This window comes from Schistocerca piceifrons, chromosome 2 (genome assembly GCF_021461385.2).
Source record: "Schistocerca piceifrons isolate TAMUIC-IGC-003096 chromosome 2, iqSchPice1.1, whole genome shotgun sequence".
NCBI lineage: Eukaryota > Metazoa > Arthropoda > Insecta > Orthoptera > Acrididae > Schistocerca > Schistocerca piceifrons.
In genome coordinates this window covers 581,082,261-581,104,111 of record NC_060139.1, presented here as the reverse complement: position 1 = coordinate 581,104,111, position 21,851 = coordinate 581,082,261, and the positions used below count along the sequence as shown (strand labels likewise).

Genomic DNA, 21,851 nt, shown 5'->3' with positions numbered 1-21,851 from the left:
ATTGAACGGTGCACAGATAACTTAGTCTTGGTACTGACTTCCTTCTTGCAGAAGAGAGTAGATCGTAGCTGAGCACTCACTGCATTAGCTTTGCTACACCTCGCTTCCAGTTCTTTCACTATGTTGCCATCCTGTGAGAATATGCATCCTAAGTACTTGAAACTGTCCACCTGTTCTAACTTTGTTCCTCCTATTTGGCACTCAATCCGTTTATCTCTCTTTCCCACTGACATTACTTTCGTTTTGGAGATGCTAACCTTCATACCATACTCCTTACATTTCTGATCTAGCTCTGAAATATTACTTTGCAAACTTTCAATCGAATCTGCCATCACAACTAAGTCATCCGCATATGCAAGACTGCTTATTTTGTGTTCACACATCTTAATCTCACCCAGCCAGTCTATTGTTTTCAACATATGATCCATATATAATATGAACAACAGTGGAGACAGGTTGCAGCCTTGTCTTACCCCTGAAACTACTCTGAACCATGAACTCAATTTACCATCAACTCTAACTGCTGCCTGACTATCCATGTAAAGACCTTTAATTGCTTGCAAAAGTTTGCCTCCTATTCCATAATCTCGTAGAACAGACAATAACTTCCTCCTAGGAACCTGGTCATATGCCTTTTCTAGATCTATAAAGCATAGATACAATTCCCTGTTCATTCATAACACTTCTCCATTATTTGCCGTAAGCTAAAGATCTGGTCCTGACAACCTCTAAGAGGCCTAAACCCACACTGATTTTCATCCAATTGGTCCTCAACTAATACTCGCATTTTCCTTTCAACAATACCTAAGAAGATTTTACCCACAACGCTGATTAAAGAGATACCTCTGTAGTTGTTACAATCTTTTCTGTTTCCATGTTTAAAGGTTGGTGTGATTACTGCTTTTGTCCAGTCTGATGGAACCTGTCCCGACTCCCAGGCCATTTCAATTATCCTGTGTAGCCATTTAAGACCTGACATTCCACTGTATTTGATGAGTTCCGACTTAATTTCATCCACCCCAGCTGCTTTATTGCACTGCAATCTATTGACCATTTTCACCACTTCCTCAAATGTGATCCTATTTCCATCCTCATTCCTATCCCATTGTACATCAAAATCTGAAACATACTGATCGTATTTTCACCTACATTGAGCAACTCTTCAAAATATTCCCTCCATCTGCCCAAGGCATCCACAGGATTCACCAGCAGTTTTCCTGACCTGTCCAAAATACTTGTCATTTCCTTCTTACCTCCCTTTCGAAGACTGCTAATTACACTCCAGAATGGTTTTTCCAGCAGCTTGACCCACAGTCTCCAACCTGTTTCCAAAGTCTTCCCAAGATTTCTTCTTGGATGCTGCAATTATCTGTTTGGCTTTGTTTCTTTCTTCACCATAACTTTCTCTGTCTACCTGAGTTCTAGTATGTAACCATTTTTGATACGCCTTCTTTTTCCTTTTACAGGCTGCCTTGACTGTGTCATTCCACCAAGCTGTTTGCTTCAGGCTATCTTTACTCACTACTGTTCCAAGACATTCTTTAGCCACTTCTAGTACTGTGTCCCTTTACCTTGTCCATTCCTTTTCCAGACTGTAATTGACTACATTCAAGTAACTGATACCTTTCTGAGGTCATTGTTATGTACTTGTGCCTGATTTCCTTATCCTGAAGTTTCTCCACTCTTATCCTCCTACATATGGACCTGACCTCCTGCACTTTTGGCCTCACAATACCAATTTCGCTGCAGATTAAATAATGATCAGTGTCATCAAAGAATCCCCTGAATACACGTGTGTCCCTTACAGCCTTCCTAAATTCCTGATCTGTTATTATATAGTCAATGACAGATCTGGTTCCCCTGCCTTCCCAAGTATACCGGTGAATGTTCTTATGTTTAAAAAAGGAGTTTGTGATTACTTAAATGTGTTCACTTTTTCAAACTGCATATCTCCAACTCTTAACATTTCCTGATCTACTGCTGTTGGCATTCTTCCAGGAAGTGGACTCAGGCAAAGTTTAACATTTAATTAGTTTGTACAAGAAAGGGCCAGTATTATGAAATGTATGGACCCTAGATAAGAAGCAAAGTTGATTGGCTGAAATGGCTACGGTTTCTAACATCTCCACAGAGGAAATTTACCAGAATATCCACAGTTAAAGGAATTGGACAAAGTAGTTTTATAGCATAGAGAAACAAGTACACATCTACAACAGTAGTACTGCATAATAAGGTGGACAAACGTGGTGTAAGCAATCTCTTTAGTAGACCTGTTGCACCTTTTAAGTGTTCTGCCAATGAATCGCAGTCTTTGGTTTGCTCTACCCACAACACTATCTATGTGATCGTTCCAATTTAGGTTATTTGTAATTGTAATCCCTAAGTATTTAGTTGAATTTAAAGCCTTCAGGTTTGTGTTACTTGCCACGTAATCAAAATTTAGCGGATTCCTTATAGTACTCATGTGAACAACTTCACACTTTTCTTTATTCCAGGTCAATTTCCACTTTTCGCACCATACAGATATCGTATCTAAATGATTTTGCAATTCGTTTTAGTCATCTGATAACTTTATGAGATGGTAAAGACAGCATCATCTGCAAACAATCTAAGAGAGTCTCCTATTTAGTTAATACAGATCAGGAACAACAGAGGGTTATAACACTTCCTTGGAGAATGCCAGATACTACTACAATTTTACTTGATGACTTTCCATCTGTTACAACGAATTGTGACCTTTCTGACAGGAAACCATGAATCCAGTCGCACAACTGAGGTGATACTCCATAGGCACTTAGTTTCGTTAGAAGACGCTTGTGAGGAACGGTGTCGAAAGCCTTCTGGAAATCTAAAAATATGGAGAATCAATTTGACATGCCCTGTTGATAGCACTCATTACGTCGTGAGTATAGAGAGCTAGTTGTGTTCCACAAGAATGTTATTTTCTGAATCCGTGCTGTGTGTCAATAAATAATTTTCTTCGAGGTAATTCATAATGTTCAAACACAGTATATGTTCCAAAACCCTACTGCAAATTGACGTTAGTGATATGGACCTGTAATTCAGCAGATTACTCCTATTTCCCTTTTTGGGTGTTTGTGTGACTTGAGCAATTTTCCAGTCTTTAGGTGCAGATCTATCTGTGTGCAAGCAGTTGTATATAATTGCTAAATATGGAGCTGTTGTATCAGCATACTCTGAAAGGAACCTGACTGGTATACAATCTGGACCGGAGGCATTGCCACTATTAACTGATTTAAGCTGCTTTTCTACACCAAGGATATCTACTTTTGTTTCTCATCTTGGCAGTTGTTCTTGATTGGAATTCAGGAATATTTACTTTGTCTTCTTTGGTGAAGGAGTTTCGGAAAACCGTGTTTAATAACCCTGCTTTTGTGACGCTGTCATCAGTGACTTCACCGTTGTTATCATGCAGTGAAGGTATTGATTGCGTCTTGCCACTGGTGTGCTTTAAGTATGACCAGAATCTCTTTGGGTTTTCTGCCAGATTCTGAGACAGAGTTTTGTTGTGGAAATTAATATAAGCCTCTCTCATTGAAGTACGCGCTATCTTTCGAACTTCTGCAAAACTTTACCAATTTTGGGGATTTTGCTTTCTTTTAAATTTGGCATGCTTTTTTCATTGCTTCTGCAACAGCAATCTGACCCATTGTGTGTACCATGGGGGATCAGTACCATCACTTATAAATTTATGTGGTATATATATCTCTCAATTGCTGTCGATACTATTTCAAATCATTCCACATCTTTTTGTGCTTACATGATCGGAATGGAAGGGGTGGAGACTGTTTCTTAAAAAGGCATTGATAGTATTTTTACTAGCTTTTTTAAATACATGTACTTGGTGTTTCTTTTTGATGATTGAGTGTGTTAAGGTATTCAGCCTAGCAGCAACTGTGTTGTGGTTGCTAATCCCTGTTACCGTCATGATACTCCCTATTTGTCCAGTATTATTTGTTGCTAAGAAGTCAAGTATATTTCGCAACCATTTACGCTTTGAGTGGGCTCATGTGCTAATTGTTCAAAATAATTTTCTGAGAAAGCATTCAGTACAATTTTGGATGATGTTACCACAGACTTTAAACATATAATTTTTCCAGCATATTGAGGGTAGATTGAAGTCACCACCGACTATAATTGTATGATTGGGTTACCTATTTGAAATGAGACTCAAGTTTTCTTTTAACTGTTCAGCAACTATACCTTTTGAGTCTGGAAGGGGGGGGGGGGGTCGGTGAAACACTCTAGCGGTTGGGGGGGGGGGGGGGGTCAGTAATAGTTTAGTCCGATTGGCAGTTTCGCTACAAGGTAAACTACTTCTGACAGCAATAAATACTCCTCCATCGACTGTGTTTAATCTATCCATTCTGAACACTGTTAGATCGTTTGAAAAAATTTCAGCTAAACTTATTTCCGGCTTTAGCCAGCTCTCTGTACCTACAACTATTTGAGCTTCAGTGCTTTCTATTAGGGCTTGGAGCTCTGGTTCTACGACAATTTGCAACTACAATACCAATCGTTTCTACAACTACTTTACTGTGTTTTACCTGCCCTCTTTTAGACGAACCCCCTTTCTGTGGTTTCCTGAGACCCTCTAACCCGAACAACCACCTAGTCCCTTCCACACAGCCCCCACTACCCGTGTAGCCGCTTCCTGTGTTTGGTGGACTCCTGACGTCTTAAGTGGAACCCGGAAACCCACCACCTGATGGCGCAAGTCAAGGAATCTGCAACCTACACAATCACATAACCACCTGATCCTCTGATTCAGACCCTCCACTCAGTTCTGCACCAAAGGACCACAGTCGGTTCTATTGACGATGCTGCAGATGGTGAGCTCTGCCTTAATCTCGCAAGCAAGACAGGCAGTCTTCACCATTTCCCCTAGCCGCCCGAAACCAGAGAGAATCTCCTCCGATCCAAAGTGACACACGTCATTGGTATCAACATGAGCCACCACCTGCAATTGGCTGCTCCGTGTACTCTTCATGGCATCTGGAAGCACCCTTTCCTTATCGGGAACGACTCCTCCAGGTATGCCCACCGAGTTCGCACTGGCTTCCTTCCCCTCCTTGTGAGCCATGTTCCTAAGGGGCCCAATACACTTCTAGTGTTGGAGCTCCCAACTACCAGCAAGCCCATCCTCTGTGAATGCCCAGATCTTGTGGGCTGAGGAGCTTCCTATGGAACAGGGTGGACGACTGCATCCGGCTCAGAGACTTCGTCAGCCACAGATAACGCCAAAAACCTGTACGTCAAGCAAACTGGGGAGGCCCTATGATTGGCCCCTCAGAAAGTCTTTCACTGCCTGCCAAACTTTGGAATGATCTCCCACTCGACCACGGCTGAGGGGTCAACCTCATTGCAGGTAGTACCTGGGGCAGTCACAGCAGTGGACCGATCGGGGGACATGTGGAACATGCTCAACGGCCCTAGCATCCCCACACCCAAACACCCCCCCCCCCCCCCTCCTTCCATGCATTCTATTCAGTGACGAAGCGTCCTTCACCAACAGCAGTAACGTGAACCGGCATAATATGCACTATTGGGCAATGGACAATCCACGATGGCTGCGACAAGTGGAACATCAGCGACCTTGGCAGGTTAATGTATGATGCGGCATTATGGGAAAAGGATAATTGTCCCCCATTTTATCGATGGCAATCTAAATGGTGCAATGTATGCTGATTTCCTACGTAATGTTCTACCGATGTTACTACAAGATGTTTCACTGCATGACAGAATGGCGATGTACTTGCAACATGATGGATGTCCGGCATATAGCTCGCATGCAGTTGAAGCGGTATTGAATAGCATATTTCATGACACATAGATTGGTCATCGAAGCACCATACCATGGCCCGCACGTTCACCAGATCTGACGTCCCCTGATTTCTTTCTGTGGGGAAAGTTGAAGGATACTTGCTATCGTGATCCACCGACAACGCCTGACAACATGCCTCAGCGCACCGTCAGTGCGTGTGTGAACATTACAGAAGGCAAACTACTCACTGTTGAGAGAAATGTCGTTACCCGTATTGCCAAATGCATTGAGGTTGACGGACATCATTTTGAGCATTTATTGCATTAATGTGGTATTTACAGGTGATCACGCTGTAACAGCATGTGTTCTCAGAAATGATAAGTTCACAGAGGTACATGTATCATGTGGGAACGACCAAAATAAAATGTTAGAATGTATCTACATTCTGTATTTTAATTTAAAAAACCTACCTGTTACCAACAGCTCGTCTAAAATTGTGGCCATATGTTTGTGACTATTACAGCACCATCTATCAAAAAGCGAAAAAAGTTATCCAACTAAAACATTCATATTTATTTATGTACTGCACGAATATGTAATAAAAAATGAGGGTTCCTATTTTTAAAAAATGCAGTTGATATCTGTTTGACCTATGGCAGCGCAATCTAGCGGGCCAACCGTAGTGCCATCTGGTTTCCCCCCTTGAAGCTAGACAAGTTTCGTTCTTTGTAGTTTTTTCGTTTGACACTTATTTCGTGAGATATTTGGCCCGGTCACGATCAATGGACCACCCTGTATATATCGCAGCTCTAAACTTTATGCCATGAAGTTACTTTCTCTACACAAGAACTTCTGTCCCATTAATTCTCAATAGTGGCCCCTGGTCGCATGCAATTACATGGCTGAAGGCCACTACTGGAGGAAACAAAACCATTACATAAATCTCAATAGTGTTCTTAAGTATTTAAAACATGCCTGTTTACTTTCACACTCTGAGCAATCAATCCATAGTCACAACTACATATTGGCACATCCTATGCACTCCTGTGAGTGCTTGGTCACATCCTTATATCACTGTTCTCCTATTTACGCAAACTAGTTAATCACACAAAAATTACAAATGGAATTCTTATCCTACTATATACACATGAAATTGAAAGCTGTCTCTTAGTTAAATCTTTAATGTGATCATTTCTTGCTACTTCTACATTGTTTCTGCATTAGGTTCACTCTTAAGACTGAAGATCTTATTAAGGCCATTCCTTATTATACGTCTACAGCTCGTGGTCTCAAGGTCGTGTTTTCGCTTCCCGAGCACGGGATCCCGCGTTCGATTCCCGGCGGGTTCAGGGATTTTCACCTGCCTCGAGATGACTTGGTGTTTGTGTAGTCCTCATCATTTCATCATCATTCATGAAAGTGGCGAGATTGGGCTGAGAAAAGGTTGGGAGTTGAGCACCCCACAAACCAAACATCATCATCCTTATTATACAACTACAAACTATTTTACAACACACGAATATAAAAAGTTTTAATTCACTAAAGTATTTTACTATACAAATTTCAAGAACAAATATTATTTTTAATTATTTATCCTTCCCTATATGTACATTTTCAAACCATGGTGTGGGTATAACCCGTGTATTTTTCCTGATTCTGGATACCCCAGAATATAGCATCCTTCATTCGGAATTCTCATTATTCTGTAAGGTCCTGTATAGGTCATCTGCCATTTCCAGTTTATTTTCTTCCACACATCTTTACGTTTACTCCACGGCACTGAATAGTAAGCACGACAGAACGTCTGGTGTGGATATACCTGCATGTCATGTACATATCCTTGAATTATTCCGGGTTTTTCCGAAAATGTGCTTGCATATGTACTCAATAATTGAGAAAGCTCATGCTGCTATTCCCCCATTAAATATTCTGACTCCTTAACCTTCAATTGAATCTCTTGATGTATTTTAACGATTTCATCATCATACTGTTCATTTATTTCAGAATATGCCTTCAGTGGTACATTATCCTGTATATTAAGTAAAAAGGGTACCACCTCTATGTGTTCAAAACACTGACAATACCTATTGTGCCTCACCAATATTGCCAATGTTTTAATCAATGGTAATTGCAAATTTTTGGCAGGCGTTTGTAGGAAACACAAGCTCTGGCGATGTCGATCATAGCGCTTTCTTCCCTTAGTATGTCCCATCCCATGATGCAAGTTGCAGCTAAATTCTTAACAATAAGGAACCTGCATAATATCGCATCATTTCCTATTTCTATTCATGCCTGCACCTGTGCTTTGACATTTTGTGACTTTCCCTTTATTGCCCCCATAATTTTGCAATTTTGAACCTGCAATATAGGCAGTCTTTTCTTTTCATTAATAACATTGAAGAAACTTTCAGACATCACTGACAGCCGCTCCTGTGTCAATTAAAACTTTTGTGGGTGCGCCATTTACTTTTATGTGTACCGCAGCGTGCACAATCTTGGTTTATGGGTCAGAACATTTATGAGGTTCGGTAAGTAATTCCTTCTGCAAATCCTGTCCATCATTCTACCGCAGCATAGCAATCTGATTATTGTCCTTTTTCTAATTTGCTTTCGCTTCCATTCTGAATTGTTGAGTGCCGAAGGCTTACATCGACCCCCTGTAGTTTGTTAGCTGTTTGTCCCCGTTAACCTATACTATCTGCATATTGTACTGTTTGTTCGTATTATTTTGTGTGGTGCCTGGGTTATTAACCCATGCTAATGTTGAAGTATTCGCCAGCATAGGAATAGCTTCGACATGATTGATCGGGGCTCCCTGTCCCTGTCAGCTTGATAGTGCCGACCAGTTAGCAGCCATATTTTGCCGCCACTGGCTACCTCCTTGTTTCTTACTTTTTGGCTGAATATTACTTCCGTAATTTTCCTCATTCCTCCTTTTCCTATTTCATCATATCGTTATTATTCTTATTGGGAGAGCTATTACCGCTCGACATACCATTCCCCCTATTTCCGTTCCCTCCTTTCTGTCCATTTGGTTTCTCATAATTATAACCACCACATTTGTGTCCCCCAGTTATTATTCCAGTTTTGATTTCCATAACCGTTATTCCTATGTCTGTAGTTATTACTTATTTCCTCACCGTTATTATTTTGTTGTCACTCATCCTCTTGTATCAGATCCAAAGAATCCACAACCGACATGAATGTCTGTAAGTCATTGTCGGGTACATGTACCAGTTATCTACGTATTGCGATAGGCAACTTAGATTTCAATATCATAAGCACGTTGCATGTGGCAATCGGCTCTGACTAGTTTGTATACTTCTCAAAGTATTTTCTGAGGGTTCCTAGCTTGCAGTTGTACATCTCAGGATTGTATACATGTTTCCATCGTCTCTGTTGTATGCTATCTGGCCAAAAAATATTGCTCGAACTCACTGAAGTTCTCGCAACCTCTGATACCCATAATGCGGCATCTCCGGTAGTATATGAGATAACAAACTGTATCTTTTGCCTTTCCTGCCACAATGCAGGTAACACATTTTTAAAACTCTTTATGAATTTTACCAGATGAACAGATCTCCTTTCTTCAGAAAATACTTGAAATTATCTGTGTTTCAACAATGACTCTTCCTGTTTTAGGGTAGCAAGAGTAGGTACTCCATTGCGAACAACCACTAGATTATTTCTACATGTATCCACTGCATATGTACAGGGTTATTACAAATGATTGAAGCGATTTCACAGCTCTACAATAACTTTATTATTTGAGATATTTTCACAATGCTTTGCACACACATACAAAAACTCAAAAAGTTTTATTAGGCATTCACAAATGTTCGATATGTGCCCCTTTAGTGATTCAGCAGACATCAAGCTGATAATCAAGTTCCTTCCACACTCGGCGCAGCATGTCCCCATCAATGAGTTCGAAAGCATCGTTGATGCGAGCTCGCAGTTCTGGCACATTGTGTCTGTTCACTTCACCATTAAGAAAAAAAGGTGCTTCATCACTGAAAACAAGTTTCGCACTGAACGCATCCTTTTCCATGAGCTGTTGCAACCGCGCCGAAAATTCAAAGCGTTTGATTTTGTCATCAAGTGTCAGGGCTTGTAGCAATTGTAAACGGTAAGGCTTCTGCTTTAGCCTTTTCCGTAAGATTTTCCAAACCGTCGGCTGTGGTACGTTTAGCTCCCTGCTTGCTTTATTCGTCGACTTCCGTGGGCTACGCGTGAAACTTGCCTGCACGCGTTCAACCGTTTCTTCACTCACTGCAGGCCGACCCGTTGATTTCCCCTTACAGAGGCATCCAGAAGCTTTAAACTGCGCATACCATCGCCAAATGGAGTGGATCTTTGTTGAACTTTGTCCTGAAGTGTCGTTGCACTGTTATGACTGACTGATGTGAGTGCATTTCAAGCACGACATACGCTTTCTCGGCTCCTGTCGCCATTTTGTCTCACTGCGCTCTCGAGCGCTCTGGCGGCAGAAACCTGAAGTGCGGCTTGAGCCAAACAAAACTTTATGAGTTTTTCTACGTATCTGTAGTGTGTCGTGACCATATGTCAATGAATGGAGCTAAAGTGAATTTATGAAATCGCTTCAATCATTTGTAATAGCCCTGTACTAACGCTCACATTATTTTATGGTGAATTTCTGTACACATCTCGGTTTGACATATTGTTTCCGCCCTGCTGCACATTACGTGAACCACGGCTGCCTGAACTAGGCGTGACACAGTTTGATTCTATTATTGCAGTCACTTAATGGTTATTCTATAATCTTGGGTGATAAAGGTTCGTGATTTATGGTTGTACCTTCATGACTCTTGTGTCTAACTTGGTCAAGCATTACTAATTTCACTTCCACTTCTACCTTTTGTTCAGTATTTAAAGAAATCTCCTCGATACCCTTGGTTAATTGCTTGACCTTGGTATCGAGAGATTCCTGGACCTCTTTGACCTCAGATACCTCTCCAGCCAAATTATTTTGTCGGGTAAATCCTGCAAATTTTTCTTAACTTCAGATACTTCCAACTCTACCTTTTCTAATTCTTTGTTAATATTTTCTAATATATGTTGATCCCTGTCATCTAAAGCATGATTAAGTTTCTGTATTAATGCTTGTTCGCATTTGACTAACATCTTGTCCACTTTGGCGATTATGTTAGTCTCAATCTTTTTAAAAAACCCCATCTGGCGTTGGACATCTTCCTCGCGCTCTATTTTTCTCTGCTGTTCCATTAATTCCAATCTCTGAAACAGAACTGCAAGCATATTGCTTGGATTCGCTAGTTCTACCTGTGTTCATTCACTTTTGTCTGCTCTCTTGCAGCTGAATTTGCTCGTGGGTCTGACCGTCTCTTGTCCTCTCAGTACTTGTAAATTCTGTTGACAAATATCAGTCTGTGATCCTACATTATCCGGTGGGGTCGTGGTTTGTTCAGCCTCAGTAACTACATTTCCTCCCACCAACGATCCAGGAATATTCTCAAACTGTTTGTCACTCTTGTAATTTTCTATGTCTACACGGTAACGTCTAGTGTTTGGTATAACCATGTTGCTAGCTAATGTCAGTCCCATCACACAAAAATCAGATACTAACTGCACAACACTTTCTATACTAATGGTCACAATCGAAATACTACAAGGCCACTATGTTGAAAGTTTGTTATTAATTGCATGTGGTCAGGTGGTACAGACTAACTTCAATTAGAAACCTGTTTGCGTTCATTTGATTCCTTACATCACAGTCTCTTTTGGATGTAGTGAGCAGCATGGGTCTGCGATCACTCATTCAGTTTCTCTGTCAGTTTGTCGTCATTCCCATGCATGTGATACATGTAACGGAAACGTTTTGTTCATTAGTTACAATTCACTATGTGCTTTTGTACATACATTTAATCAGTGACAACAATTAAATTCGGTCAGAGGGTTCTAGTTTCAATTTCGGCCCCATGAGTAAGTGTTCAATGCAATCAGCTGCTGTTGTATGTGCAGCGCACTGTTTGAATGCAAAACATAGGTCCTGTAGTGATGATGATTGTCCCTGAACATTCAGTTACACATAGTGCAGAATACTTACTACCGGAGCCAATGTAATGTAATAAAAATAATAATAGTTGTGAATCTTTTTCTTTACTATCCATGTAATGTAATACAATGAATATGAGCCATGACTTATATAAAAAAGAAACACACATTAATGTAATGGCTCAGCATAAAAACTAAATAACTAATGTAGGAATATTATTAACTGTGTAATATGTTGTTTAATTTAGCCCGACGCGTATAAGCACTCAGTAAACTAGCTCAGTTCTCAGGGGTTATGGAATTGTAAATACTCATTTGTTTAACTATTAAAACACCACAGATATTCCTCAATATATGCCTAGTTAACATCAAGTTAAAAGTCATTTGCTTATAGCACCAGAGAATATTTCACCAGTCTGTTCACTGTACAACAATAAATTCCATAACTCAAAATTGTGGTGTTGTCTTGATTCCCAATATAAGATACCAAGTGTAGCTTTTGCTAATGAAATCTTATACCAGAACTAGAACCCTGTGACCAGGCCTTCCTGCCTTGAATGTTATCTCGCAACTTTGAGAAAATCTGAAAGTGAATCTTATTAAATTATTTGCAGCGGCCCCAGGCTCGTAGAATCTGAAAGAAAGGTTTAGTTTTTTAACTGGCGGCACATCTCGACGATGAGCTAAAAGAAAGTTCTTAATTATTTTTAAGATGGTGCCTAACAATGAAGAATTTCTGTTAAGGCCCATGTCTACTCTAGACAAGCAAGTTTAGGATTACAGATGATTTCAACATGGACATAATTTTTCAGTCACAAACTACTCTATTTTTAGTTTTGTTAATAACTTACATTGGCTGATACAGCTGGATAATCCTTTGTTAAATGCTCCTTACGGTTCACGTCCAGATCCTAAGGCAAGAAGAAGAATAGTAATGGCAAAAGAGATCAGAGTTCAAACACAGAATCTCAATTCCATGGAATAGGCATACATTGTAGCATAATATATTGTTCTTTGATAAAACTCGCAAGTTACTGATACAATACTTATCATAAAAACATGTGATCTATACATTTCACATTCATGTCTACGCAGCAGAAACAGTACAGTGCTCTGAAATGCTTCATTTACCAGATATTCGCCCTGTTTGGCTTTTAAACAAGTATGTCTACCAAAATGAAATCTGGTGTAGTGTTACTTCATCGTAATTGTTACTTTACAAAATATTAAAAAGAATAAACATACATGAAGCTAAAAATGTTAGTATCACAAGCAGTCTGTCTTTCACACTGATGGGTTTTTGCATAATGATGTCTTGCTTGGCAAATTGTGGGTCCAGTTTTAAGGAGTATTTTTTCCATCTCCATCACAGTCATTCTTGTAAAATTATGATATTGTTGTGAATCTTTCATCACAGCCTCTACAGTGAGATTCTTGAGTGCTTCAAAATCATCCCACCGAGTCTAGGAGTAATTATAGGTGAAAAGGTAAATTGGACTGAGCAAGAACTGCAACATGGAAGAAGGAATCAGCAATGCTCCATACCCTACAAAAATATTAAAAGCTCATCCCTCTTCAACTGATAAAGAAACTTATACAAACACTTATACTTGACCATGAAAGGCAAAGGTCCCGAGTTCGAGTCTTAGTCCAGTTAGATTCGTATCTACTCACATTTTGCTGTAGAGTGAAAATTTCATTCTGGACTTGTACTTCCAATTATTGATTGCAGTAGTGTTATCCTAAAAGGCTTCTCAGGAAAGCTCACAGTGCCTGGAAATAGTTATGAATGCCTGTGTTCATTATATCTGCGATGTTCGACTTTTTGATCGCATTTCACCATCATATGCACAGCTATCCTGGTCCTCTGCAGACTAGTGCAGAAATGTCCATACCCTCCGTCTTCTTTACTGTCTTATCAATAAAGACTGCCTCTCATATCTCTGTTTGAAGTTAATGCTCTTGTCTGAACAACATAGCAAAAATATTTACTCCCATTAGAGCAAAATCCTCTCTAAACTACTCAAAATTGTGGTGTTGTCTTGATTCCCAATATAAGATACCAAGTGTAGCTTTTGCAAATGAAATCTTATACCAGAACTAGAACCCTGTGACCAGGCCTTCCTGCCTGGAATGTTATCTCGCAACTTTGAGAAAATCTGAAAGTGAATCTTATTAAATTATTTGCAGCGACCCCAGGCTCGTAGAATCTGAAAGAAAGGTTTAGTTTTTTAACTGGCGGCACATCTCGACGATGAGCTAAAAGAAAGTTCTTAATTATTTTTAAGATGGTGCCTAACAATGAAGAATTTCTGTTAAGGCCCATGTCTACTCTAGACAAGCAAGTTTAGGATTACAGATGATTTCAACATGGACATAATTTTTCAGTCACAAACTACTCTATTTTTAGTTTTGTTAATAACTTACATTGGCTGATACAGCTGGAAAATCCTTTGTTAAATGCTCCTTACGGTTCATGTCCAGATCCTAAGGCAAGAAGAAGAATAGTAATGGCAAGAGAGATCATCCAGCTACTTTCTCCTAGTCCTTCAGCAGTGCGAACCTGACAACGGAACAACCTTCTGCATTACATTAGACAACTAAATAACATCTCCAGCTTCAGAAGACAGTTAATGACATATCTACTAAAGCAGAAATAAAGGATTACCGTTGTCTCTGTATGCACTCATTACCCTTGTAAAGCACTCTCTCCGATCTGATATTCCTCATTTCCCAGGATTCTTAGCCAATGCAGTATCCTTAAATTTCCTTTTCCCAGAGCTGGATGTGTCAGAAATCATCTTAATTTGTGTACCTATGTTTTCTTCTTCTCATATGTGTCATAATAATAATAATAATTATTATTATTATTATTATTATTATTATTATTATTATTATTATTATTATTATTATTGCAACACCAAATCATAAACATGTGGAGACACACATTTGCTGTTACATCTTGCCAATATGCTGAATGACTTCCTTTTGCATCTGTCTGCATATACACCAAACAAAGGCACTCAGAGTGCGAAATTCCACATTTGACAATGGTCTAAACCACATTTTCAGTTTCCACGAACATCTTTTGTTAGCCTAAGTGAGTAAGTGGATCATGGTCGTCCATAGAAATCCAAGTTACACACATTGGCTGTGGAACTGTACGAACAGTTTTTATACCAATAATACCAACGATACCCACAGACTTACCTTTCCTGTTCAAACAGCTCCAGATCCCCATCAAACTCGCCTTTGTTATGATGATTAACAAAGCACAGAGTGAGACACCGGACATTTCTGGAACTGACCGAAGCATGCAGTGTCTTTCACATGGTCAATTTTACATGGGCCTGTCACCTGTGGTATTAAATCATAAAATGTTCATTTTCTCACCTAATCCTGAAAAGGTTATCAGTGTAGTATCCAAAGAAATACTTTAAATACATATAAATATTTTGGTAGGCCACAGTTAAAACATGAATAAGGGCATCTCACAGCAGTTAAATGCAACAAATTTTGTTCTACTCTCTATACAAATATGATCTCTGTTAGAATTTGGAAATAATATTCAGTTACCTTCTCATAACGTCGTTTTCCAATTTTTAATTGTAACTTGATGCTGTGGCCTGTAGAAGAAAATAACGCATCAGACGAGCCATCCAACTGTAGATATTAGCAGTACCCATGTGAAGGCAGGTGGCTCAGTAGTATTTGGTATAATTGTGATACAAATCTTAACATCCTAAATTGTTTACTAAATCTTAACTGTTCTAAATGCTATATTTCCCTTTGAAGTTCAGTTTTTTTCTTCATGATAATATTGATCCTTTGGATAAGGTTGTCGATTGGTGCCTGTAGTGCAGATACCACTGGTCATATTGGCACTTCTGGTTGGTGGAGTTTGGGTGACCCATGTAGATGGAGTCATTTGAAAAATAATCTTACAATCATATTCCTGAAAAAAAAAATTAGAAGACCTATTTAGTAACTCCTTAGCTTGATAATTGTTTCTTTCTGTAGTTTTAGTAGGTGAACTGACTAGAAAATTTCTTCCACTTCATTTATATCATCTGTTTTATTTAACAGCACTAAAGACCATCCTTTATCTGTGTAGTAATGATCACATTATGGCCCTCAGCCCTAATTTTAAGTTTCTTGATGACTATGAACTCATGGTTGTTGTCATTGTGCCTGCTTTATTTCCTCTGTTCGGTGTACATTTGCAGCTATATCTTTCTGAAGGGATGGGTCTAGATCTGCTCTTAGATGATCTAACACTTGGGGTTTTGGTATCATGTCGAGCATATTTTAACTTCTTGATAGTAACTTCTCTTCCTGTTAAGACAGGATAAATTTGATAACATGAGACTCATGTTCAATTGTTTACCTTATTTATATAATATTACACCTTTTGCTTAAGAATGGAATCTTGGTGCCTTCATTCATAAATAGGTAATCATACAAATATAATAGAAGGAAACATTCCACGTGGGAAAAATTATATATAAAAACAAAGATGAGGTGACTTACCGAACGAAAGCGCTGGCAGGTCGATAGACACACAAACATACACACAAAATTCAAGCTTTCGCAACACACTGTTGCCTCATCAGGAAAGAGGGAAGGAGAGGGGAAGACGAAAGGAAGTGGGTTTTAAGGGAGAGGGTAAGGAGTCATTCCAATCCCGGGAGCGGAAAGACTTACCTTTGGGGGAAAAAAGGACAGGTATACACTCGCACACAGTCTGTATGTGTGGATGGATATGTGCGTGTGTGCGAGTGTATACCTGTCCTTTTTTCCCCCAAAGGTAAGTCTTTCCGCTCCCGGGATTGGAATGACTCCTTACCCTCTTTCCTGATGAGGCAAGAGTGTGTTGCGAAAGCTTGAATTTTGTGTGTATGTTTGTGTTTGTTTGTGTGTCTATCGACCTGCCAGCGCTTTCGTTCGGTAAGTCACCTCATCTTTGTTTTTATATATAATCATACAAATACCCATTCTTGTACACATAGCTCTATCCCAATGTATAGTTAAAGTAAATGTTATCTTAATGAATGTCATAAGACTGTAGTAACTGTTCCAAAATAGTCATCAGAGATATTTTTTACAAACTCAAAAAGCAACAGAATAAAATGTTGACACGTGTTCAGTTGTGTAATGAAAAATGAGACAACCCAAAAGCTAGGTTGTGCAAAAATTATAAAGTTTTATGCAACAAGCCAAAAAAGTGTTTTGTTTAGTTAACACAAAATACATTGTTTCTTCAATAACCCACAATTGAATCAGTTAAAATGACCACAATGGTATGTTATGTTGAAGCTGAGTAATGAAATACATCATTTGTTTTGACAGGTGTTGATACACATGTGCACCGGATATCAAATCGCATTGGCTGGGTGAGGAAACCAACAAAAACACCAGAAGAGACTCGTGTTGCTTTGGAATCCTGGCTGCCTCGAGATCTGTGGACAGAAGTTAATCACTTGTTGGTTGGATTTGGACAGCAGATATGTCTACCAGTAAAACCACAGTGTTCCAGCTGTCTAAATCAGCAGTTGTGTCCCTTTGGGCGCACGCAGACCAAAACAAAAAAATGAAACGCACACATCAAAGGTGTGATCTCTGAGTAATCTGTTCAGCATTAGCAATATAATTAAATGTGAAATGTGTGTGAATGGATTTTAAAACACTTTAGAGTGAAAACAGTAATGAAATAGCTGTACTTATTAACATATCTGCATTTCTTATCTCTATTATCACACCGATCGTGTGGGCATTTCTATTGACATTTAATGTGAGAGATGACTTGAGCAGCTTCTTTATTTTTTGAATACTTTTAGATTTGTAGTGACTTTTTTTGTGTCACTTATGGAGAACCCTGTGAGTGTTACAATATTTCAATAAAGCTATATGTTTTTTTATGGAAAACAGTGTCAGTTCATTGTGATTAATAAGATAATCAAAGAAGTTAAAACTGCTGGGCTCACATTACATGGTGCCTAAGATACAAAACTAAAGAACTATTATAAATTACAATATAAACTTTTGAACAATAAACAAAAATAAGGAATCACTACTATATACCTGCAACTGACTAGTATACAGTACAGAAAAGCAGGCTTTTAGTACAAATCAAAAACTTTCAATTTTGAAGTATGCAACCATTCAGGACAGTAGTGACTGCTCAGACTGATATGTCGAGAAAGGACAGGGTGGAGACGTAGTGTGAGGCAAGAGAGGGAAAGACAGGTGACATCTTGAAAGTATAGAAAAGAGTACTGAATTATCTTACATTCACAAAACTGGAATGGGGGGGGGGGGGGGGGGGTTCGTGAGTACAAGATCTCATGAGAAGAGAGGGCAAAGGGATCAGCAGTGTTCTAATCCAGAAGGATTTCAAGAATAGAAGATATACTGGACGGAGTTCCCACCCTGTACCCTATATATTTCTGGAGTGCTGTGAGAGGGGAGGTGTTAATGGGTATTGAAGTTGTTGTTGGACTCCTTTGTGATGTGAATGCTGTCACACATTATCTACTGTGATAGACTGGGGAATTTTCGTGAGTAGTTTGCAGGAGGATACGATGGGCATGTAACTGACTGTAGAGATCAGATCTTGTAAATGATTTTTGCTTTTGGGAAGTGACCTATTGGATGTAGGCTGTGTGAGTGGCTGAAAACTACTTTGGGTGATACAATATCCTTCATCCCAGGGAACTGAGATTGTTAATGGACCTTCAATGAAAGGTGTTTCCGTTATTATCTAGACCTGTGTGAAAATAGAAGTACTGATCAGTGACTGGTCCCCAGTAACAATGGGTTTGCTGATGTAGCAAATCTGTTCCTCACTAGTTTTGTAAAGCATTTCCAGCCTGTAGCAATGTTATCAACCTTCTTACTGCAGATGCAGTGTCCAGTGGTGATAAGGATACAGGGAAAGAACTTTTCAGCATAGAACAGATCACAGCTGTCAAAACTGATGTTTGATGTGTATGAATGGGCACATTATGTGGAGCAATATGAGAGGTGGACACCAACATTTTGAGATTATTGTAATATTGTATCTGTGCAGTACCTGCACACCAAAGTATAAGTTAATGGAAACTGAACATACACTGTGCTGATAGTGAGTGTGATGAGAGATTGTAGAAGAGTGTAATTAATCAGCAGAGTGAAATGAAATGGAATAACAATAAGTTGGAAAAAATCAGTCCCCTTTATTCTTAAATTGTACTCATTGAATTTTCCTTGATATGTGAAGTGTGTGTTATCCATCTTGTGGTGCAATCATATTTTGTGAATGAAGGCGAGCTAGATTACTTAATATATTAAATAAAGGAAAGCCCAGTATGGTATAATGACAATATTGTGTGAGTTGCAATCCACCCTTTTCATAATGTTGTCACTTAATGTATTTATTTATTTGGTTATAATGTCATTTCTAATACTGCCATCGTCAGGTGAAAACTTCTATAACAACAATGAGTGTCAATTATCAATAAATGTATGCTTAAGTGCAACATCAACTGTTGACATGCTGCTGAGGCATACATTTTATTGATGCTTGACACTGAATATTGTTTTAAAAGTTTTATGAGGTTTGATCTGATGGTAGCATTATCCAAAACAACATTATCAATAAAGAAATATGCAGGATGTCCCAGGAGGAATGGTCAGTATTCAGCAATGTGATAGGAACGATCATTTGAAGCAAAAAGGTCTAGTAAACATGGGACCTAAAATGCATACCTTAAGAGCTGTGAACACTTGTTCAATAGAAGAGATGTTTCACAGTAGCAAAGATGAGTAAGTGCTCACAGCTGTTATGCTATGCACTTTACAGTCTGTTTACTAGACATTTTTTCCTTGTTTTGGATTATATTACCACTTCTCAAAATGTGAAAACCAAAGAGCTTGCAGCAGAAGAGATTTGTTTAACAGTATCGAAGATGACGTGGTGCTCATAGCTCTTAAGGTATGCATTTGAAAGCCCATGTGTACTAGAATTTTTTGCTTTGAATGATTGTTCCTGTCATATCTCTGAATATTGACCATTCCTTCTGGGACACACTGTATTAAGTGATCTAGTCATCTTTATTCACAAAATATCCACCATAATGCAGTGGTTTGTCAGATGTAGGTCTGCATACAGTTCTGGATATCATCAGTATAGAGTGTAGCATGTTCAGATCTTTCAGGAAGAAAAGGAAGATTCATTTAATGGTGAGATGAAGAAAATATACAAAAATCAGCATTCTTAAAATGCTACAAGAAGTCAGTAATTAGTAAGAACCATAACAGCAATTACTCTGCATACCATAGACCTACAACAACAAAAATCTCTTCAAAAGCATGTTCCCATCTAGACATTAACCCATCTTCATTGAAACAAAGGAAAAAGTGAGAAACAGGAAAGAAATTAACACTTATGCTATCAAACAGAAAAACTCTGTGGTTGTCTTACAAAATTTATTTCCTGTTAACTGTGTCCACAGTATCTGATAAATGAGTTGTACACCCTGGACTGATGTTGACAGTAATGGTCCAGATGGAGCGTGATGTTTCTGAAGTGATGGCAGCATATCTAGAGGTGTACTGCACTTGTAACACATGGTAAGGAAGTAATAGCTAGAGCAAAAAGTTCCAACATTTTTGGTACTGGTATTCATATTGACGAGAATTTAAACTAGAAGAAACATTTTGGAATTCTTAAAACAACTTAATTCAGCCATATTGGTACTTCGAAACATTGCAAATCTTGGGGGGACAAATCAGTTAGTTAATATATTTTGTGTATTTTCATTCGATGATGTATGAAAAGCCAGTGTCCTTGCAGCAGTGGTAACACCGGTTCCTGTCATATCACCGAAGTTAAGTACTGTCAGGCTTGGTTAGCACTTAGGTGGATGATTGTCTGGTTCTGCTGAGCACTGTTGGCAAGCGGCATGTACTCAGCGCTTGGGAGGCAAATTGAGGTGCTACTTGATCGGGAAGCAGTGGCTCCGGCCACAAAAACTGACAATGGTCGGGAGAGCACTATGTTTACCACATGCCCCTCTGTATCCACATCTAGTGATGCGTATCAGCTGAGAATGACACAGTGGTTGGTTAGTACCATTGTGTCTCCCAAGCCCTGTTCAGAGTTTAGTTTTGGTTTTCTTAGATGTTGTATGAAGTAGAGTTCCAGTGTAACTCATCTATAAAGAAGAAAGTTTTCAGTGCCCAAAAATGTGGTAATACATTCAATTCTCTTGTAGACATCTTTTCAGAGAGTTAGGCATTTTGGTGCTGCTTTACAGTATATGCATTACCTCATATAGTTTGTTGTAAATAACCCACTGCAATTCAAAAGGAAGAATGACGTACACAAATGAGATATCAGAAAAAAATGCTTTTATTATTCCACAGTAAGGTTGAATTTAACACAAAAATTAGTGCAGTGTGCTGCCACCGAAATTTTTGTTCAGTTGCACAGTGATATAAAACATCTGACAGACAACAAAGTTAAATTTAAAAACAAACTGCTGAGTTTCTCCTTGACAACACCTGTTCTGTAGAAGAATTTCTATTTATGTAATATGTATAATGTGGTAGGTAGAAATTACTAATTCAGATCTGTATTTAAAGAACAGTAACACACACCTTGTAAACAGCCAACATGTTGCCAAATTTAAATATGAATGAAAAACTGCTTGTTCCACATCATTACGGTTAATTGTATAAATGATACATGGAACATGAAACAAAGTAACAAAGCTCCTACAATGCTATGAAAATGAAATGTAAACAATTGAAGAAAACATCTGGAGGAACTCAGTATCTTAGTGGAGGCTACACAGATACACTCTTTCCAATCTCTGGACATCTTTTGTACTATAAAGGTACAGTCTCTAGTCAAAGGGTGACATTTATGGCAAGGAACAGTCTTAGTAGATGTGCTTGTACATGTCAAATACTTACCTACAAAAACCAGATTTGGACATGTAGCCAGATGCGATTGCCTTATCGGCACAATATTCTGATGATGTGTTCTATT

The 21,851-nt window shown here is 38.9% G+C and overlaps 1 protein-coding gene and 1 long non-coding RNA gene across 2 annotated transcripts in view; one reads left to right on the top strand and one right to left on the bottom strand.

The window, feature by feature from the left end:
- Positions 1-17,743, top strand: part of LOC124776619 (endonuclease III-like protein 1) — a 39,166-nt gene extending 21,423 nt beyond the window's left edge. Inside the window, exon 4 of the mRNA XM_047251707.1 lies at positions 17,168-17,743. Within this exon, the coding sequence (XP_047107663.1) occupies positions 17,168-17,412 (245 nt within the window). The 3' untranslated portion in view covers positions 17,413-17,743. The remainder of the gene's footprint in view (positions 1-17,167) is intronic.
- Positions 12,426-14,350, bottom strand: LOC124776620. The gene is made up of 3 exons (XR_007015638.1): positions 14,246-14,350; positions 12,670-12,729; positions 12,426-12,452 (listed from the first exon to the last, which is right to left on the bottom strand). It is a non-coding gene; the product is annotated as an uncharacterized LOC124776620 (long non-coding RNA).
- Positions 17,744-21,851: the final 4,108 nt, after the last annotated feature.